The sequence below is a fragment of the Sorex araneus genome, chromosome 3, assembly GCF_027595985.1.
Source record: "Sorex araneus isolate mSorAra2 chromosome 3, mSorAra2.pri, whole genome shotgun sequence".
In the NCBI taxonomy this organism is placed as follows: Eukaryota; Metazoa; Chordata; class Mammalia; order Eulipotyphla; family Soricidae; genus Sorex; species Sorex araneus.
In genome coordinates, this window is record NC_073304.1 from 142,894,228 (window position 1) to 142,915,242 (window position 21,015).

A 21,015-nucleotide genomic window follows, 5' to 3' on the forward strand; every position below is an offset into this window, starting at 1 on the left:
CGAAACTAGTTAGCAAGGAGATATGGTGCCGCCACCAGGTCAACCTGAACCTGTGGAGCAAGTGCATCAGCAGCCTGATGGTGCCTTCAGGCTTCCAGATACCCCAAAATTGCTGCTGTGCCTTTGGCCAGACCCCAACAACTTGGGACCAAGTTTTCCAAGAAATTAAATGGCCAAAAGTTAGGTATGTGGGAGACACATCCACAAACCACCTCTGGCTGAGCTATATAAGCTCATTTGTTGGCCTTATTTCAGAGACCCATAAATCTCAAAAGATGCAGTTAGTACATTGCAGTCGAAGGCCATGTGGGGGAAGGGAGTTGCGGGCTGAATGAGGGCTAGAGACTGAGCACAGCGGCCACTCAACACCTTTATTGCAAACCACAACAGCTAATTAGAGAGAGAAAACAGAAAGGAATGCCTTGCCACAGTGGCAGGGTGGGGTGGGGGGGAGATGGGATTGGGGAGGGTGGGAGGGACACTGGGTTTACGGGTGGTGGAGAATGGGCACTGGTGAAGGGATGGGTTCCCAAACTTTGTATGAGGGAAGTATAAGCACAAAAGTGTATAAATCTGTAACTGTACCCTCACGGTGATTCTCTAATTAAAAATAAATAAATTAAAAAAAAAATAAAAAAAAAAATAAAAATAAATAAAAAAAATAAAAAAAAAAGATGCAGTTAGGACCTGTAGCACAGAGGTAGGTGGGACCCGTGACTGAGAGCTCCAGGCTCGCTTGGATCTGGACTGGGCCTCCTCCTCCTATCCCCACCCCTATCCCCAGTTTTCAGCAGCTTGGCAGTCACAGCCCCATGTAATCTCAACAACAGCCAAGACCCAGGGACTATAAACTAAAACTCCCAATAGAGAGCACCACAGAATGTCCTGACCCCACGCCAGGCTGTTTTCACTGGGGTGCCCAGAGGGGGGTGGGTGAGAGCCCTCCCCACCCCAAGGGACTCAGCTCTGACAGCCAAAAACCTCCACAACCCAACCACCACCACGCTCAAGGCCTCTTCCCACGTGCTCAGGCCAAGCCTCAGCATGAGTGAAGTCCTGTGGAACCCAGGTGATGTGGAACTTTGTGACCTTGGACTATGGGCTCAATGGGACCAGGAGCAAAGATCCTCTGTGCACTCTCCCCAATCTCTGGTGACCCAGGGGTCACGCCGCCCGTAAACCACCTCCTGCTGGCGCCAGACAATCTCACCATAGGCCACGGTCCAGATCTCACGGCTGCTTCTCCCAAAAGGGAGCATAACATGAGGCCCCCATGACCATACCACTGCACTCTGTGGCAGGCTATTTTACATGGGGCAGTCTAGAGGAGGTCGGGTGAGAGCTCTCCAGCCCCTACAACCAACAATTCTCACAACCCAAATTCTGCCACGCTCCAGGCTGCTCCCCACGTGCTCGGGCTGAGCCTCATAGGTGAGTAAACATTTTTCTAGACCACGTGGTTGCTTTTGCAGCCACGCAACACATCATAAAATGCTCCCTACCCATTCTCCATAATTACCACACCACATTTGATGGGGTTCAGACAGTAGGCAACAACTCATAGAGGGAAATACATATGCATATATACATATTTTCAGATATATATACCAAAGCTCATATCACTCAAACTTTAACAACATGTTAGTGATATCCTATAGAATGTCTTAATGGCTCCTGCCAAAATAGAACAATCTTCACACTGTTTCCTATATGAACACTTTTTTTGTAAGCATGTTCAGCAATTCTTCAAAACAGACAACACGAAATATACTATTTCGTTTGGGTTTTGGGACAGGGATTGGAGTTTGGGATGGAAACATTCTGAATTTGGTGCTTGGAAGGTGTAATGGTAGTGGGATTGGTGTTTGAATATCGAAAGCAATAAAACATTTTAAACTAACTTATAAAATTAAATTTTTTTTAAAAAAGTAATGTGGAGTTCATACCCAATTCAATCAGCTTAATCAGTGGCTGAATAAATAGCAATGCTCCTACATTTAAAAAACAAAAAAAGAAGCTAGTTAGCAACTTTCCCTTTTTCACCCACCAGTAATGCAACCTGCAGCATTACCTAAGTCCTTAAGTCAGACAGAATTTCAAGGGATTTCTCTACTCTCAGTGTACAGTTCAGTTAATTTCGAGGTTAGTCTTTTTTGAGGAGGTGCTTTGCTTTTAAGTAAGGCTAGATAAATAAGCTTAACACAGTACCTGTAGGGAAGAAAAGGAAGGAGAGGTGGTGGGAGGAGTGGACACAGTCTATAAGAGTAAGCACTTGGATGCCAGGGCCAACTCAGGCCCGAGAGTGGCCGCAGCTGGCAGGGGCACTGGAGACCGGCCCAGTGGGGGCGTGACCCACACCCGCAGGCTTACAGAAGCCCGGAGTCCCGCCCGCCGGGCCCGCCCCCAGCGGGGAGCTCCGCCCCCTAGTGCGGCCGCTGGATTCCGGTCTCCCCATTGGCGGCGCGCCGCTCTGCCCCACCCCCGCGAGGCCGCCGCTCGGTGTTTACCCGCGGTGCATGGCGGGAAGGGCGCCCGCGGCCTCGCGTTGTCACGGGGAGGCTGGCGGGCGTCGAGCGGCGGCGGCGGCGGCATGCGCCCGGCCTCGGTGCCGTCCGCGCCCCTGGCGAGCCTCGAGTACTACGAGAAGCTGGGCCGTCTGCAGCACGGGCTGAGGGACAGGTACGGCCCATCCGGCGGTGGGGCCGCCCCCTGCGCCCCTGGCGCCCCCGGCCAGGCTCCCGCAGGCGCCGGAGGACTGACTGCGTTTCCCGGGGGTCGCCGCAGCTTGGAGATTTGGAGATTCGGGTGGGGAATGGGGCTGCGTCCCCGAGTTTGCCAGGACTCCAGTGGGGGTTCTCCGCCTGTCACTCTCGGGACGCCGCGGCCCGCGCCTCGCCCCACCCCGCCTCTCCTCAGGCCGCGGGGTCTGAGGGCTGGGGGCTGGGGGCGTGAGAGGGCACGGGAGCGAGCCCGGGGTCTGAGGGGCCGGGGGCGCGCGGGATCGAACCCAGGTGTGACGGGCTGGGGCGTGCGGGAGCGCGCGGGCGCGAGCCCGGGGTCTGAGGGCTGGGGGCTTGAGGGGGCACGGGAGCGAGCCCGGGATCTGAGGGCTGGGGGCGTGAGGGAGCGGGCTCGGGTCTGCGGGGCTGGGGGCGTGAGGGGGCACGGGAGCGAGCCCGGGATCTGAGTGAGGGCTGGGGGCGTGAGGGAGCGGGCTCGGGTCTGCGGGGCTGGGGGTGTGAGGGGGCACGGGAGCGAGCCCGGGGTCTGAGAGCTGGGGGCGTGCGGGGGCGCGCGGGTGTGTGGCCCCCCAACCCCGCCTCATGCGCGAGACTGGGGGGACGCGGTTCTCCGTAGAGGTGGATTTCCAGCTTCCGCAGGACTCGCAGTGCTAGGTTAAGATGAGAACCCTGGAAAGCAGCTGTAAGAGCGCATAGAGAAACCGAGAAAGCAGTTTTCTATAACCACTTAAAAGATTGTTGAGATGTTATTTCGCTAATAAACAGCTGGAAGTCGTATTATTGGACAAATAGCTTGATTTTTGTATCTTTTGGTAAAACATCTGTGTTAAAAATTATATATAAAGTCATTTCAATGGAGAGCTGTGTGACAGTTCCAAAGTATGTAACAACAGTAGTTATGGTAAAGGCTGTAGTGGTTTTGAAAGGAAATAATTTTCATAGTAATATAGATTGCGACATTGAATTCTAGTCAAGTATTTAGAAATTCTATAAAACTGGCTTAATTGTTCTCACTACATTTCACGAAATCTTTGCTCCTTTTTCAGATCTGTCTTTCCACATACTAACATCCACCTACCCCAGTGACCTTACTCATCTTTAAAAAAAAAAAACCCATAAAAAAACCTCTTGCTTCAGGGCCTTTCCTCCTCCAAATACTTAATAACTAATTCCCTAACTTATCTAACCTTAGTACTTCTATAGCTCTCTAGATAGTGACTTACATAACTTGCTCCCTGCTCTGACTGAGAATTACAATAGGATAGGAACCACATCTAATTGTATTAATCCCTTACCTCACATGTCTAAGGACTCATGTATGTATGTTGAATAAATAAAAGACATTCCAAGTCAACCAGCTGGTGTCCAGGAGTTATGAATGTCTATATAGAACACGGTAGACATACATTGTCACTAAATAATGACCAATTTCCAGTCAACTAGGAAAACTGATTATTTTATAGACAGTATTAGGGGGCTGGAGCGATAGCACAGCGGGTAGGTGTTTGCCTTGCACGCGGTCGACCTGGGTTCGATTCCCATCATCCCATATGGTCCCCCAAGCACCGCCAGAAGTAATTCCTGAGTGCATGAGCCAGGAGTAACCCCTGTGCATTGCCGGGTGTGACCCAAAAAGCAAAAAAAAAAGAAAAAAAAGGGAAAAAAATGACCATATTAAAAAATGTCTGCACGTACTGGTATTAAAAGGCAAGATGTTGCTTTTCACATATTTTAATGCTTTTGAAAATTAAAGTTCCTTTATTTGTATCTGTTAGCCCATGGTGTAATTTCTTTTATTTATTTTTTTGTTTTGTTTTGGGAGCAACACCTGTTGGTGCTTCTGGGCCTCACATGCCTTGGAGGAACAGGGGGATTGGGCCAAGAATTGAGTTGGATTGGCCACATGCCAGGCAAGTGCCCTAACCTTTGTACTCTCTCCAGAGCATCCCCTCCCACCATAGTATAACTTAAAACTGTTAAATGGTTCAAATACCATTCCTTAAGAACTGTAAAATCAACAATCTTGCTTCCTGTGCCTGGAACCTGTACCTGGCTCTTTATCAGCCTTATGGTATTATAGCTATGCAGTAGTTATTAACTCTATGTTTAACTCTTAATGCTTTAACTAGTTAGATATGGAAGGCTATTGAAATTATATAGGGAATTTTGAGTCAAATTTATAGCTTATTCATAGTATTGCATTTAGAAGTTTGTTTGATTTTTTAAGTCAGAAAAAACTTGTAGCTGTGTGTATTCATTTTTCATTTCAAGAGTCTGTAACTATAATGTGCAGTGACTACAGAGGCAATTAAGTTTTGATATAGAGAGTAGTGTAACAGGAACACAAAAATGTGGGTTCTAGCTCAGGAACAGTTGTGTGACCTTGTATGCATTGTTTGACTTCTCTGAAACCTGGTTCTCCACCAGAAATGAGGGCATTGGTTATTATTATTATTATTATTGTTATTTTGGCTTTGGGATCAGATCTGCTGGTGCTCAGGGCTTACTTCTGGCTGGGCTCAGGGGAGCTTATGTAGTGCCAGGGATTGAACCTGGGTTCACCGTATGCCAGGCAAGCGCCTTATGTGCTGTACTACCGTACTACTCCGGTCTAGTATTATGTAAAATGAGTACACAGATTCTCTCCTGTAGCCTCTGCTCCCCTGCTGTCCCTGTCCCCGGAGCTCAAGGTAAAAAAGTTCAAAGCTGCACTTCTGCAAGGTGACAAATAATGAATATATGCATCCTATTTCAGTGTTTGGATATACTTGTCTTTTTTATTTCTTAACTAATCCCAATGACTGCAAGGTCTGTTGTTTCATAATTGCAGTCTTTGTGGGGTAGGGAGCAGTCTCTCCAGCAGTACCCAAAGCCACTCCCAAAGATATTTGTCCCTTGCCCAGTGCTGATTCTGCTTAACGGTATTGGGGGTCATTGGGACCACTGTAGTGGTACTCAGGAACCATAGAGTGCCAGAAATTGAATTGGGGTCCTTGCCTGCCTGGCATATACTCTAGCTTTTTGAATTATCTCCCAGCCCTTGAAGTGAAAGATTGGTGCCCTGGTAGAACAGTAGATTTACCAGTTCAAAAATTTCCAGGGAGTGGAAGATAAAAAAAAAAATGCATCTTTTTCAGCCTTCTTAAAGGAGTTTCATTCTAATGATAGGTGAACTAATAATTGTGTGTTTATTTTGTAGCTGGTATTTTTCTAATCCAAAATGTCTTGTAACAGATAGTTGTAATTCTCTCTCTCTTTCTCTCTCTCTTCTCTCTCTTTAAATTTTGAATTACACCCAGTGATGCACAGGGGTTACTCCTGGCTCTGCACTCAGGAATTACTTCTGGTGGTGCTCAGGGGACCATATGGGATGCTGGGGATTGAACCTGGGTCAGCAGCTTGCAAGGCAAATGCCCTCCCCACTGTACTATTGTTCCAGCCCCAACTGTAATTTTATATTCTGGATTTTTTCTTTTTGTATACAATTTCTTCTCTGCTTTGTGATGAAAGTCATTGAATCTTAAAGAACCTGATGGAGTGACTTGATGTAGTGTGTATTGTATCACAAGCATAATATAAAGTTGTAAGTGGAATTAGTCTTACATTTCTATAAAAATATCTCTTAAAAAAGTTCATTAACAAATCCTATTTTTTTCCAAGTCAGTATTGATGTAGAATGAAGTATCATAATAGTCTAGACATTGACACTGAGATTTTAGTTAAGTAAAGCTAAAGATAATATAAAACAAGGGTACTCTCTTTTATGATCACCATAAAAATTCCCAATCAGGAAACCAATGCTATGCACCAAACCATAGACCCCAATCAAAATCCATCAAATGTCTGTTTCATAAACTGTCCTAACACTGTCTTTTTACTTTTATGGTCCAAGATCCCATTTGTGAAGCCCCACTATGTGTGATTGTCATAGTATGTGATTCAGACACAGAATCTAGAATAGTTCTTCAGTGTTTCCTATTTAATGTTTTTGACTCTTGTTTAAAATACAATTTTTATTCCAGTGGGAAATACTCAAGCTGCTTTACTTCACATCTGATGTTTTCTTATAATCAGATGCTAACATAATCTTGTTAGCCAGAATATCACAAGAAGTGAATCATGACAGAAGTATAAGGCCACTGATATAGTTAAGGGTCTTTCTGCCCTCATAATTTAATGGCAAGTTGCTCATAGTATCCAGTCTCTCTTCATGAGATAAATTTGATCAAGTTTGATCAGTTGATCAAGACATTTTATAAGGGAGAAAACTTACTAGTAAGAATTTTTGACATGGGAACAATTATACCATATTTCCAAAGGAAGTTCTCTTCTCAGTTCAATGATATTGATAAAGTAAATATCAGTGTGTGCAATCTCCCCTTCGCCAAGTTTAAAAAATAAAATAACAAAAATGGGAGCTGAAGCAGTAGCTCAAAGGGGATGAAGTCATGCTTTGTGTGCAGGAGGCCTGGGTTTGTTCCTTGGCACCATACTATCCCACAAAGCAGTTTGTGACCTGTGTGAAGATTTGTGTAAGGCTTCAAGTTTAAAGATTGTGTTTCTATTTTTCCTCCGTTTAACCTATTTCCTTTTTACATAGGCCACCCAAAATCCTCAATACATTGTGTTCCCTGAGAAAAGAATCGGTATTTGCATTTTGGACCTCATTTTTCCACTTAAGGAATTTTTGTTAAATAGTAGTTTCCATTCTAGGTTATGCTAAGCACAGCATTGTAATTTACAGTTTAGTTAACAGGCAGCCTTGGCTTTTCTTTTCTTTTTTTTTGAAAGGAAAAAAAATATCTGAAGGGAAACAAAAAATAATGAGTGCCTAGTTAGCTAGCCCCTTTTCCTTAGTAGGCCAAACTGAACTTACCTTCATGGGACTGTTTTGTTTTAGCATTTTAGCAATTTTAGCAATTGTTCTGTTTCAGCATATTTTGGACTTTATGTGATTAGTTCTTGGACCTCAGTTAACCTTGGTGAGCAACTTTGTTTTATTAGAAGGGCTTGAAACTGGATCCTTGGTGGTGGTTGAATAGAGGTCTCTGTGGTTAAAATGTTTTTTTAATTCTTTTTATATTTCCAGTCATTTATTTTTATGATAAGTTACAAATGTTATAATCTGATGGATTAAGTGAATTTAAAATGAAACAAAGAAAGTTCTCCCAAAGACATTTTGGGCAGCACTGTTTTGAGATACTCCTGTATCTTTTCCAGAGAGTTCTCAGCATTTTATTTTATTTGTTTATGGAATCACCATGAGATATAGTTACAAAGCTTTCATGATTGCGTTTCAGTCATACATTGATTGAACACCCATCCCTCCACCAGTGCACATTTTCATCACCAGTGTCCCCAGTATCCCTCCCATCACCCCCACCCCACCCCACCCCAGCACTCCTTCTTTCTCTCTCTCTACTTTTGGGCTTTATGGTTTTCAATACAGATACTAAGAGGCCATCATGTTTGATCTTTTATCTACTTTCAGCACACATCTCCCATCCTGAGCAATCCTCCAACTGTCGTTGACTTAGTGATCCTTTCTCTATCCTAGCTCATGGGGCAGGCTTTCAATGGTGGAGCAACCTTCCTGGCCCTTGTCTGTACTGCCCTTGGGTGTTAGTCTCGTATTACGTTATTTTTATATTTCACAAATGGAGTTCTTAGCATTTTAACTTAGGAGTTGGAAGCAGCTGATAGATCAAAGAGGTGTACAAATGGAATCAGAATAGCCTCGTTGCTTTTTCATCATTCTACAGTCTATGTGTGCTTGAACAACCTCTTTTAGACTAGTTTTATGATCTGTGACATAAAAATTATGCTATGGAATTTTTTTGTTTTATTTTGGTTTTGGTTTATTTTTATTTTTTGGGGTCATACCTGGCAGTGCCTAGGGGTTATTCCTGGCTCTGCACCCAGAAATTATTCCTGGACCACATGGGATGCCAGGAATTGAACTCATGTTGACCATGAACAGGGCAAATGCCCTACCTTTTGTACTATCGCTCTGGCCTGTATGCCATGGAATTTTTGAGGTTCAGTCTAGATAAGGGACCTACTCCAATCTCTGCTAGAACAGATGCTAAAAAGATTTGTTTCTTTTTTATTTATTTATTTATTTATTTATTTAAAAGATTTGTTTCTTTCCTGTGTTCCCTTTGCAATTGATATACATCATTATGCATACAATTATATATAGATACTTAAATGTTTTCTTTTTTGGTATCTTAAAAGATACATGTCCATCCATTCTAGACTTTTGATGGTTCTTTATCATTAGTAACAGTCTTCACATAAAATTTTTTCATTAAGTCTTCATAATTTTTTTTAATTTTTAAATTTTATTGTCATAAAGTTGTTCACAATAATTGATTTCTTTCATTTTTGAAAGAAATGTGGATTGACACCAGTGCCACCATCCTTACACCCTCCCACCACCATTATTTCAAATTGTCCCGCCACCACTCAAGCCTGCCTGCCACAGCCAGATGCTAGAAAGTTTATTTATATTGCTTGTTATGAATAGCATGAGATGTCATGCGGCTTTTGCAGCCTCATGCTCCTGGAATTCTAAAATTTTAAATAATTGGGGTCTGGAGACATCTCTGCAGTGAGAGAATTGGTTCCGAGATTCATTTGTGAGTCTCAGGATCATGGCCGTTAATGTGCTTAAATGGCACCTCAAGGCAGTTCCTGGGAATGACAGCCAGGGTCCCCAAGGGGGAGGGAGATGGGAAGGAGCAACCTGTCCCTGATCCCTTGAGGCCTGGAGTTTTCAGTCACTAGTCCCATGTACCTGGGTTTTTCATTGGGTTCTGGAAGTTTGAGCCTGCCAGGATTCGTTTGGGGTAGGTGGAAGGACAAGTCTTTATAATTTACAGTTATTCACAGTTGAGTTTTAGGCATATAGTGTTCCAGCACTAATCCCACCACCAGTGTTAACTTCCCTCCACCTGTCCCTGGATTCTCTCTCACCCCCCAGCCTACCTCCTTGACATTTTTACCTTTGGTTGTTGTAGTTTGAATCACGTGTTTTCAGTGTTGTTGACTCTGTGGTTTAGGTATATAGAAATACCACACCTATACATCACTGATAAGTCTGAGACCCCTGACACCTGCTTCTATTACCTCCTGTTCGTCTCTTCTTAATTTCCCACTTGATTTCTTTCCTTCCTATATTCCTGCGTATGTTCTAGAGTCAAGAGTGATCTAGGTATCCCCATTTTAGTACTTTGCATTCCCTGATCTTATTATTCTATATGCCACAGATAAGTGAGAGCATCCTTTGTCCTTCTTCTGACTTCACATATCATGTCATCTTCTAGTTCCATCCAAGTTGCAGTAATTGTATGATTTTATTTTTCCTTGCAGCTGCATAGTGCTTTGTGCATGCATACCACATCTTTGTAGCCCACTTAGCTGTCATTGGACTCCTAGTTGAAGTGCTACAGTGAATAATGATGTGTATCATTTTGAATAGATGTTTTTGTGTCCTGGGGGTAGATATCCAGAAATGGGATTGCTGGGTCCTAGGGCAGTTCAGTTCTAACTTTTCTGAGAAATATCCTTACTGTTTTCCATAGAGATTGAAGCAGATACATTCTCATCAGCTGATGATGAGAGTTCCTTTTTCACCACGTTTCTGCCAACATATTGTTCCTAGTTGTTTTTTTTTTTGATATATGTCATTTCACTGGTGTGAAATGATATCTTATTGTCATCTTGATTTGAATTTCTCTGATAATAAGTGATGATGAGTACTTTCATATGTGACTGTTGGCCATCTCTCTGTGTTCAGAGAAGTTATCTGTTCATTTCCCCTCCCATTTTTAATAAGGTTTGAAAATTTATTTTTGTTAATCTTTGTGAGTACTTACCTTGGCTATAAACTCTTTATCTGATGTGTTGAGTATAAGCATTTACTCCAATTAAATTTGGTGTTTTTTAGTTTTAGCCCATGTTTCTTTTGCATACTGAAACTTTATATCATTCCATTTGTTTATTTTTTTATTTTGCTGCCTTTGCTATTGGAAGTACCTTTTAGGTCCAAATCTTAAAGCCTTCTGCCTTTATTTTCCTCAGTGTATTTTACGGATTCTGATATGATCTCAAGGTTTTTTTTTGTTTGTTTGTTTTTTGCTTTTTGGGTCACACCTGGCGATGCTCAGGGGTTACTCCTGGCTTTGCACTCAGGAATTACTTGCATGCAGGGCAAACACCCTGCCGGCTGAGCTATCTCTCCAGCCCCAGATGTCAAGGTTTTTGATCCACTTGGAGTTTAATGTAAAGTGTGAGATACAGACCTAGCTTTATTTATTTATTTTTTAACATGTGGGTTTTTTTTTCCCAGTTTTCCCAGTACAATTTGTTGACGAGGCTATCTTTAAACTATCTTTTTTTGTTTGTTTTGGGGGGGTCACACCCGGCAATGCACAGGGGTTACTCCTGACTCATTCACTCAGGAATTACTCCTGGTGGTGCTTGGGGGACCATATGGGATGCTGGGAATTGAACCTGGGTCGGCCGAGTGCAAGGCAAATGCTCTACCCACTGTGCTGTCTCTCCAACCGCTTTAAACTATCTTCACTCCATTTCATGTACAGCTCAACTTTACCAGAGATCTGAGATTCGTTTTTGGATACTTGGTCAGAGTGTCTATTCATATGCCAGTAACATGCTGTTTTCATCACTGTGGTTTATAATGGTAAAATTTCAAGTTAGTTTCTTATTTTTAGTGTGACTTTGACTATTTGGAATACTTCATGATTGCATACAAACTTTATTATTGACTGTTGTAGTTCTTGAAGCATGTCATCTGAATTTGGATGGAGATTGCCTTGAAAAAATATACATATAATAATTTAGTCAGGATAGTCATTTTGATAGTATTTATTCAGTCTATGAACATAGAATATTTTTCCATTTTCTAAGGTTTTCTATTTCTTACACTTTTTGTGGCATAGCCATTTCACTTTTTTTACCAAGTTGATTCTTAGAAACTTTACGTTATGGGACACAATTTGAATGCAGTAGAATCTTGGATTGCTTTCTCTTCTAGTTTATTATTTATATATAGGAATACAGAAGATTTTCCTGTATTGACTTTGTAGCCAGCCATTTTTATGTGCTGGTTTATTGTTTCTAGGACCTTTATCTCGGACTTTTTAGGGTCGTCTATGTAATATAGTGTCATCTGAACATAGTGATAATTGGACTTATTTTCCTATTTGGATTTTTTGATTTCTTTTTCTTGCATGATTGCTGTAGCTAGGATTTCTAATATTATGTTGAATAAAGTAGAGATGGTGGTTATCCTTGTCTTATTCCTGATCTCAGAGGAAATATTTCAGTCTTCACCATTAAGAATGGTACCAACTGTGGGTTTGTTATAGGTGGCTTTTATTCTCTTGAGGTAGGTTCCTTTCACTCTTATTTTGTTGAGATTTTTATCATAAATGAATGTCGAATCTTGTCTAAAGCTTTCTCTGAATCAATTGATATGATCATATGATTTTTATCTTTTCTTTTACTGATGTGTAACAGTAATAATATTACTGGTGTGTAACATTAATTTATTTGTGTATTTGAACCATCCTTGCATCCCTGGGATGAATCCCGCTTGATCATGGTGTATGATTGTTTTTGATATGCTGTTGTATTTGGTTTGCTAAGATTTTTTTTTTTTGAGGATTTTTGTATTAATGTTCCTCAAGGATATTGGTCTGAACTTTGATAGTAGTATCTTTGCTTTTGGTGATGTTAGCTTCATAAAATGTGTTAGGAAGGATTTTTATTTTGGCTCCACAGGGGGTTAGAGAGATCTCCTGGGAACTGCTGTGCCTCTTGACCAGCTACTGTTTTCAGTGAGTCGTTGTATTGCTCTCTTCATTGTTAATATTACTGATTTCTGCTCCATTTTTTTAAAATTATTTTCTTCCTTTTACTTTTTGGAGTTATTTGTTGTTCCTTTCTAGAATTTTTAAATATGTATTTAGGTTCTTTATTTGAGCTATTTTTCCTTTTCTAACATAGGCCTGCCTTTATTGCTTCAAATTTATTTCTTAGTACAGCTTCTGCTATATCCCATAGATTCTGTTAGCTTGTTTTTTCATTTTCATTAGTTTCAAGGAATCTTTTAATTTTTTTCCTTGATTTTCTTTTTGATCCAGTTGTTGTTCAGCAGTATTTTGATCAGCTTACAAGTATTGGTTTTCCTCATCTTGTGTGTGTGTGTGTGTGTGTGTGTGTGTGTGTGTGTGTGGTTAATTTCTACTTGTGGGTTGAGAGGGTGCTTGTTAGAATTTTTATATTTGTAAATTTATGTATGTTTGTGATATGCCCTAGTATGTGATCAGTTCTGGAGCATGTTACATATGCAGTAGAGAAGAATGTGTCTTAGATTTTTTTGAGGATAAAGGTCCGTGTATATATCCATTTAGGGCTCTTATACCTTTACTGATATTCTGTATATTGATCTACAGGGAAAATGAAATGTGGAATTCTCCTGTTACTGTTTTGTTTCTGTCAGTGTGTTTCTTTAGATTTGTGAACAAAAGCTTTATAAACTTTACTGCCTTTCATTTTGTACATATATGTTGATAAGAGTACCACTTGATTATAATTTCTTGAGTTATTATTCTTATAAGTGGTGTTTATCCCTGTTCCTAATTGCATTCATTAAATTGATTGCTATTCGGTCTGATAAAAGTATGGCTGTCCCAGCTTTTTTCTGACTACATTGGCTTGTATGATTGTTTTCTATTCTTTCACTCTATATTTATCCTGTGGATCTAGGTGTGTTTTTAATTTTTTTTTTTTTTTTTTTTGCTTTTTGGATCACACCCAGCAATGCACAGGGGTCACTCCTGGCTCATGCACTCAGGAATCACCCTTGGCGGTGTGCAGGGGACCATATGGGATGCTGGGATTTGAACCCGGGTCGACCACGTGCAAGGCAAATGCCCTACCCGCTGTGCTATCACTCCAGCCCTCTAGGTGTGTTTTTATAAGCAACAAATACATGTATTTTGTTTCCTGATTCATTGAAGAACCACTTTATGCCTTTTGATAGAAGAGTTTAGTCCATTGACATTTAGAGAGATTACTTATACAAAAGGCTATGTTTTCAATTTTTTTTTTTTTTGAGTGTGGGTTTGGGGTTTCGTTTTTTTTTTTTTTTGCGCTTGGCCATTTGCTTTTTACAGGTGGCCTTTCATGCAGGGCTGGTTGAAGTGTAACAGATGTTGCCAGCACTTGTCTGAGGAGGTTTTTATCCCTCCTTAAATCTTGATGACAGTTTTGCAGGAAAGAGTGGACTTCAGGTTGAAAGTATTTTCATTCAATATTTCATATAGATCTATCTATTCTTTTCTTGCTAGTAAGGGAAATCTCTTGTAATTCTTATATTATTTCCCTTGTGTTATTTGTCCTCTCTATTGCTGCTTGGTCTCTCTGTCTCTTTGATTTTTATCACTTTAATTACTGTGTGTCTTAGTGTTGTTGTGTTTGAGTTGTTGTGTTTGAGTTGCATGTGTTTGATATTCTTTGGTCCTCTTGAATCTGTGCAGAGACCTCCCTCCAAAGATCAGGGAAGTTTTCCATTGATATTTCTTACACTAGCCATTTTTCTCCTTTTCTTTTTTCCTCTCCTTCTGTTTTGTCCATCATTTGGAGATTATTTCTTTTGCTGTTATCCATTAAAAATTTTACATTCTCTTTAGGGCTGGAGTGATAGCACAGCAGTTGGGCGCTCGCCTTTCACGCGCCCGACCGGAGTTCGATTCTTCCACCCTCTCGGAGAGCCCGGCAAGCTACCGAGAGTATCGAGCCCGCGCGGCAGAGCCTGGCAAGCTACTTGTGCGTACTGGATATGCCAAAAACAGTAACTGTTAAGTTGAAAGAAACTATATTGGGTTGAATGGATAGCTGCCCACTTTTGACTTTTTGTAACCTTGCTTTGTTCTGCTTCTGTAACCATGCTTATGCCCTTGAGCTGTACATAACAATGCACTATACCTAAGTCCTGTCACATACATCCTGCCATCTGTATGCGGGTCGGCTGATGATCACATACGAGCCTAAAAGATAGGGAACATCTGACCCGCTCACGGAAGGAGTTACTGAGAATGCAGAGCCCAGATAGTGACTCCGGTCCCATGGCTCCGCAGATAGTGACTCTGGACGCAGAGCCAGATAGTGACTCTGGTCCCACGGCTCTGCAGATAGTGACTCCTGACGCAGGGCCTAGATGTGACTGGCCTTGAGCGCAGATAATGGTTCCGGACACTCGGATCCAGAGATAGTGGCTCCAGATTAGACTACGTGACTACGTGACTGGCCCTGAGGACTCAAGCCCTATAAAAAGGCTGCCCTAGCTAGCGCAGACTGCTGCATCCACCTGAGGTGCAGCCCCAGCATGTTGGTCTGAATAAACTTTTTCTCTTGCAAAAGTCTTCCTGACTATCTCGTCTCTCTCGCGCGCAACTCTGGACCCAACATAACAATAAGTCTCTCAATGAAAGACGTTACTGGTGCCCACTCGAACAAATTGATGAGCAACGGGATGACAGACAGACAGACAGACATTCTCTTTAATGTAACACTTTACTATTTTATTTATCGTTTTATCATTTATCATTTTTCCTTTATCATTTCATTATTGCTGCAGTCTTGTATTTGGTCTTTGAGAATGCTGATACATTCTTTGCATTCAGAATTTTTTTTCTTTGTTTTTGTTTTTGTGGGTTTTTAATTTATTTTTGGTGTTGTGGGCCACACCCAGCTGTGCTCAGGGCTAACTCTTGGCCTCTGCTCAGGTTCATCCCTGGAGACGGTTGCGGGGACCATATATGGTTGAGGGAATCAAATCGGTCATCTGTGTTCAAAGCAAGTGCCCTACCTGCTGTTCCAGCCCCAGATTTTTTTTTTAATTTCAAGCTTGATTTTTAATTTTTTTTTTTTTTTTTTTTTTTTTTTTTGCTTTTTGGGTCACACCTGGCGATGCACAGGGGTTACTCCTGGCTCTGCACTCGGGAATTACCCCTGGCCATGTTCAGGGGACCATATGGGACGCTGGGATTTGAACCCGGGTCGGCCGCGTGCAAGGCAAACGCCCTACCCGCTGTGCTATCTCTCCAGCCCCCATATTTAATTTTTTAAACTTTTTTTCTGGCAGAACAAAGTTCTTCCATGAATTTTAGAAAAACTGCTCATATAGCATCCAATCTTCCTTTTTTAATAATTTTAGGTACTATAATTTACAGTATTGATAATGGCAGAGTTTTGTGCAGTAAACATTCCAACACCACAGGCATATGGATAGTTAATCTTTGACACGGGCAAAATGTGTGAAGCATTACAAGCAAAACCTCTTCCACAAATAATGCTGATAAAATTGGTCAGTCACATGTAAAAATATGAACTTAGGCCCCTTTCTGATATCATGTACAAAGATCAAATCAAAATGAATTAAAGACTTTGATATCAGGCCCAAATCCCTAAATTATATTGAGGAAATCATTGGCAGAACCTTCCTGACATTGAGCTTAGAGATATCTTCAATGATTCAACACTATTGGACAAGCAAACAAATGCAAAGATAAAAAACTGGAACTGCATGAAACTAAGAGGCTTCTGCACTATAAAAGAAATGATGACCAGAATTAAAAAAAAAACCCACAAATAGGAGAAAGTGTTTGTCCACCAAAAGATTATAATATCTACGATATATAAGGCAGCAGTAGAACTTTGAAAGAAAAAAACAAAACACGGGAATATGGTACCGCCACCAGGTAATCTGTACCCATGCATCAGCACAGCGAGTATATCAGCAGCCTGATGGTGCCTTCAGGCTTCCAGATACCCCAAAATTGCTGCTGTGCCTTTGGCCAGACCCTATCAACTTGGGACCAAGTTTTCCAAGAAATTAAATGGCCAAAAGTTAGGTATGTGGGAGACACATCCACAAACCACCTCGGCTGAACTATATAAGCTTATTTGTTGGCCTTATTTCAGAGACCAATAAATCTCAAAAGAGATCAAAAGACACAGTTAGGACCTGTAGCACAGAGGTAGGTGGGAACCCGTGACTGAGAGCTCCAGGCTCACTTGGATGTGGACTGGGCCTCCTCCTCCTACCCCCACCCCCATCCCCAGTTTTCAGCAGTTTGGCAGTCACATCCACAAACTGCCCCCAGCCCCATGTAATATCATCAACAGCCAAGACCCAGGGACTATAAACTTAAAACTCCCAAAAGAGAGCACTACAGAATGTCCTGACCCCACGCCAGGCTGTTTTCACTGGGGTGCCCAGAGGGGGGCGGGTGAGAGCTCTCCCCACCCCAAGGGACTCAGCTCTGACAGCCAAAAACCTCCACAACCCAACCACCACCACGCTCAAGGCTGCTTCCCACGTGCTCAGGCCAAGCCTCAGCATGAGTGAAGTCCTGTGGAACCCAGGTGATGTGGAACTTTGTGACCTTGGACTATGGGCTCAATGGGACCAGGAGCAAAGATCCTCTGTGCACTCTTACCCAATCTCTAGTGACTCAGGGGTCACGCCCGTAAACCACCTCCTGCTGGCGCCAGACAATCTCACCATAGGCCACGGTCCAGATCTCACGGCTGCTTCTCCCAAAAGGGAGCATAACATGAGGCCCCCATGACCATACCACTGCATTCCGCGCCAGGCTGTTTCACATGGGGCACCCCAGAAGGGGGCAAGTGAGAGTCTTCCCCACCCCAAGGGACTCAGCCCCGGCAGCCAAAAACCCTCATATCCCAACAGCTGCCACACTAAAGGCCACTCTCCACGTGCTCAGGCTGAGCCTCACCTATGAGTAAACATATTCCTGGACCAAAAGTGGCCACGTGACACATCATAAAACACTCCCTACCCATTCTTCATAATTACCACACCACAATTGATGGGGTTCAGATTGTAGTAGGCAACAAATCATATATACATCACTGTATCACTGTCATCCCATTGTTCATCGATTTACTTGAGCGGGCGCCAGTAATGTCTCCATTTGTCCCAGCCCTGAGATTATAGCAGCCTCTCCTTACTCATTTTTCCCAATGATTCAAGGCTCTTTTCAGGGTCAGTGGAATGAGACCTGTTATTGTTACTGTATTTGGCATATTGAATATACCACGGGGAGCTTGCCAGGCTCTTCCATACACACACACACACACACACACATATATATATATATACATATTTTCATACATATATGAAAATATGTATATATATATGTGTGTGTTCATATATACATATATAAATATAAATATATATATATATATATATATATATATATACACCAAAGCTCACATCACTGAAACTTTAACAAAATGTTAGTATCCTATAGAATGCCTGAATGGCTCCTGCCAAAATACAACAATCTTCACACTCTTTCCTATATGAACACTTTTTTGTTCTTCATAACAGACAATACAAAATATATTCTCTCGGTTGTGTTTTGGGACTCGGATTGGGGTTTGGGATGGAAATATCCCTAATTTGATGATGGGAAGGTGTAATGGTAGTGGGATTGGTGTTTGAATATTGAATGTAATCAAACATTGTGAACTAATTTATGAAATTAAAAAAAAAAGTAATGTGGAGTTCATGCCCAATTCAATCAGCTTAATCAATGGCTGAATAAATAGCAGTGCTCCTACATTATAAATAAAAAATATTCAGTATCAAACTATCAATTATTATGTCAAGAATTAAAGGAAATTTAAATGATCCAAACAAAACAAAACAACCCAACCCCATCAGAAAATGGGGGAAAAGTTTGTAGAAGAACATGGGTTTGTCCTTTTAGCCTTGCTGCAGGGAACTTAGTTTACCTTAGAGCAATGTCCTTTCTGTATGGACACAGGAAGACAGTTAATATTATGTTTGTAACTTGGGAGTTGATTGACTCCAATAATATTTACTCCTGGGCATCTGCTTCCTCAACTCAGTTGCCCTTAATTCCTAGCACTCCAAGAGCAGGGTCCTGATGAGGGACAGAATGGACCCTGGGCAAGCTGTGAGCTACCCTGACATCGAAATGGGCCAGGCCAAAGCGCCACAATACTCAACTATAAGTTGAGGGCATGATCATGGACAATGCTGTCATGATTCAAAGGTAACGACGAGATTAGGACCCTGCTGGGGTTAGGAAGATTAACCTGGCTTGAGGACTGTGGTCTGGAGATGTCCTCAGGTAAAACCAAACTTTATATCTCTTACTGTGCTCATACAGAATGACATTGCTAGAAATATTAGAAGTAGATTTACTATAACTATTTAAGTAGATTACTAGCTCACACCCTAACACACCCTTGTTTGGAATCACACCCTTGAGTGGATCTCCTTAGATGAGATTTCCTTAGATGAGATTTTGTTAATCTCCTCAAGAAATGGTCTTACCCTTCTTTGTTGATTTGTTGATGTTAAACCCACCTTTGTGCTACTACCCTATGTAATTTGCTATATAAACTGAGACTGTGGGGCAGAGAGGGGGACAGAAGAGACAGAAGAAGGAGACAGAGGAAGAAGGAGACACAGAGACAGACACAGAGAGACAGACAGAAGAGAGCACAGTGGCACACACATAAGCAGAGCACAAGGTGAAAGAAGTGAGAGCGAGTGGGGAAGAAAGGGGGATAGGGGAAGATCCAGAGAGAGATCCAGAACCGGGAGAGAAGCAAAGAGAGAGAGAACGAAATAAACTGATTGAACAACCAGTTTGCCCTTCTTCCTTCCTTCACCTGCCTCATCATGGCCATCAACCTCCCCCAGGGTGGGGAAGCGGCTGGAGACTACCAAACGCGGCAGCGGGAGAGATAGAACCCCGTTGGTCCCTTTCTCTTTTGTGTTTTTACACAAAAGTTCAGCAGAAACTTCCCCAAAGAAGATATCAGATGGCCAAAAGGCATAAGAAAAACATGATCAGCTTTATTCATCATCAGGGAAATGCAAACCAAAACAACAATGAGATATTACCTCACACCAGTGATACACATCACAAAGGTTAAAAACAATCAACGTTGGCCAGGGTTTGGGAAAAATAAGGACTCCTCTTCTACTGCTGGTGGAATGTCTACTTGTCTAGCCTTTTTGGAAAATGATATGAATACTTCTCAACAAACTCTGAATTGATCTCTTGTATGATCCAACATTAAAAGGATTTTGATTCATTGGTGTATAACCAAATATATTTGAAGGAATTTACTTCAGAAAGAAGTGTGAATAGTGGAAAGGAACCTGGTCTTCACTAAGTGCAAGGCCAAGTCTGCCTTTTAGGACCTCATCCTCCCTGTCACTTGGATCTGCCCAGACTTACTCAGTTGAGAGCAGAGCAAGCCAGCTGTGTTCCATCTAAGATATATTTGTGAAAAAATCCTGCCTGGACTTGGTGGAACCTCTGTTGCCCAAGTACCACTAACTCAGAGAAGTCTGGCCATCTTGTGTTTTACAGATATTGTTTGTTTATTGTGTTCCCTTCCTCCTGGAATGGCTTTGCTAAGGGCAGGGCCTTTATCGACTTGATCACCAAATTACTCTCCAAGTCTATAGCAATATCTGGCTCTGTGGGATTCAAGGAATATATACCAAGGGCTGATAGTATAGGGATTAAGGTACTTGCCGATCCCCAGTTCAATTCCCAACTCTTAGCCCAGCTACCAGGAATAGTCCCTGAGCACCACTGGGTGTGGCTCTAACTCTTCCCTGCCCCAAAGAGAAATATATGCTAACTGAATACATTTGTTCCTCAGCGTTTTCTTTCCATACTTCCCTATTTTCTTTGAAAATCTGTTTCTGTTCCTTTTTTTCTTCTTCCTGCTGGTGTCCATTTGCCCGTTTAGACTTCTCTTGTGACAGTTAACTTTTTTGTCATTAGTTTAAAACCCCACTGGCATTTTCTATTTCTTTCAATCCAGGGAAGTAATCTCACAGTTATGATTTTAAAGTAGATTTAGTTCTAAATCTGACTGCTTAGTACTTTTCACTACAATTTATTCATAAAATATTTTCCTTATTATATAGTGAGAAGAAGAGATTGGACCTGGAAAGGAAACTTTATGAATATAATCAGTCTGACACATGTCGGTAAGAGATGACAATATTGACAATTTTTAGACCAATTTTCTTTTGTTAACCAAAAAAAATTTAATCATTATATGTGTTATAATACTTCTAGTACTTTCACTCTCTTCATCTTTTGTTTTGTTTTGGGTAACACTTGATGGTGCTTGGGGTTACTCTTGGAAGTGC

General features: G+C 41.8%; 1 protein-coding gene and 1 pseudogene across 5 annotated transcripts in view; both read left to right on the forward strand.

Annotated features, from left to right (window-relative positions):
• LOC129403439 (uncharacterized) overlaps positions 1 to 21,015 on the forward strand; it is a 575,036-nt pseudogene that overhangs the window by 137,534 nt on the left and 416,487 nt on the right.
• KIZ (kizuna centrosomal protein) overlaps positions 2,519 to 21,015 on the forward strand; it is a 173,496-nt gene continuing 154,999 nt past the window's right edge. For 2 of the 5 annotated variants that reach the window (XM_055131939.1, XM_055131941.1), the window contains exons 1-2: positions 2,519 to 2,679; positions 20,788 to 20,850. In XM_055131939.1, coding sequence (XP_054987914.1) covers positions 2,591 to 2,679; positions 20,788 to 20,850 — 152 coding nt within the window. In that variant the 5' untranslated portion in view covers positions 2,519 to 2,590. The remainder of the gene's footprint in view (positions 2,680 to 20,787; positions 20,851 to 21,015) is intronic. The other 3 variants (XM_055131942.1, XM_055131940.1, XM_055131943.1) reach the window with 3 other exon arrangements.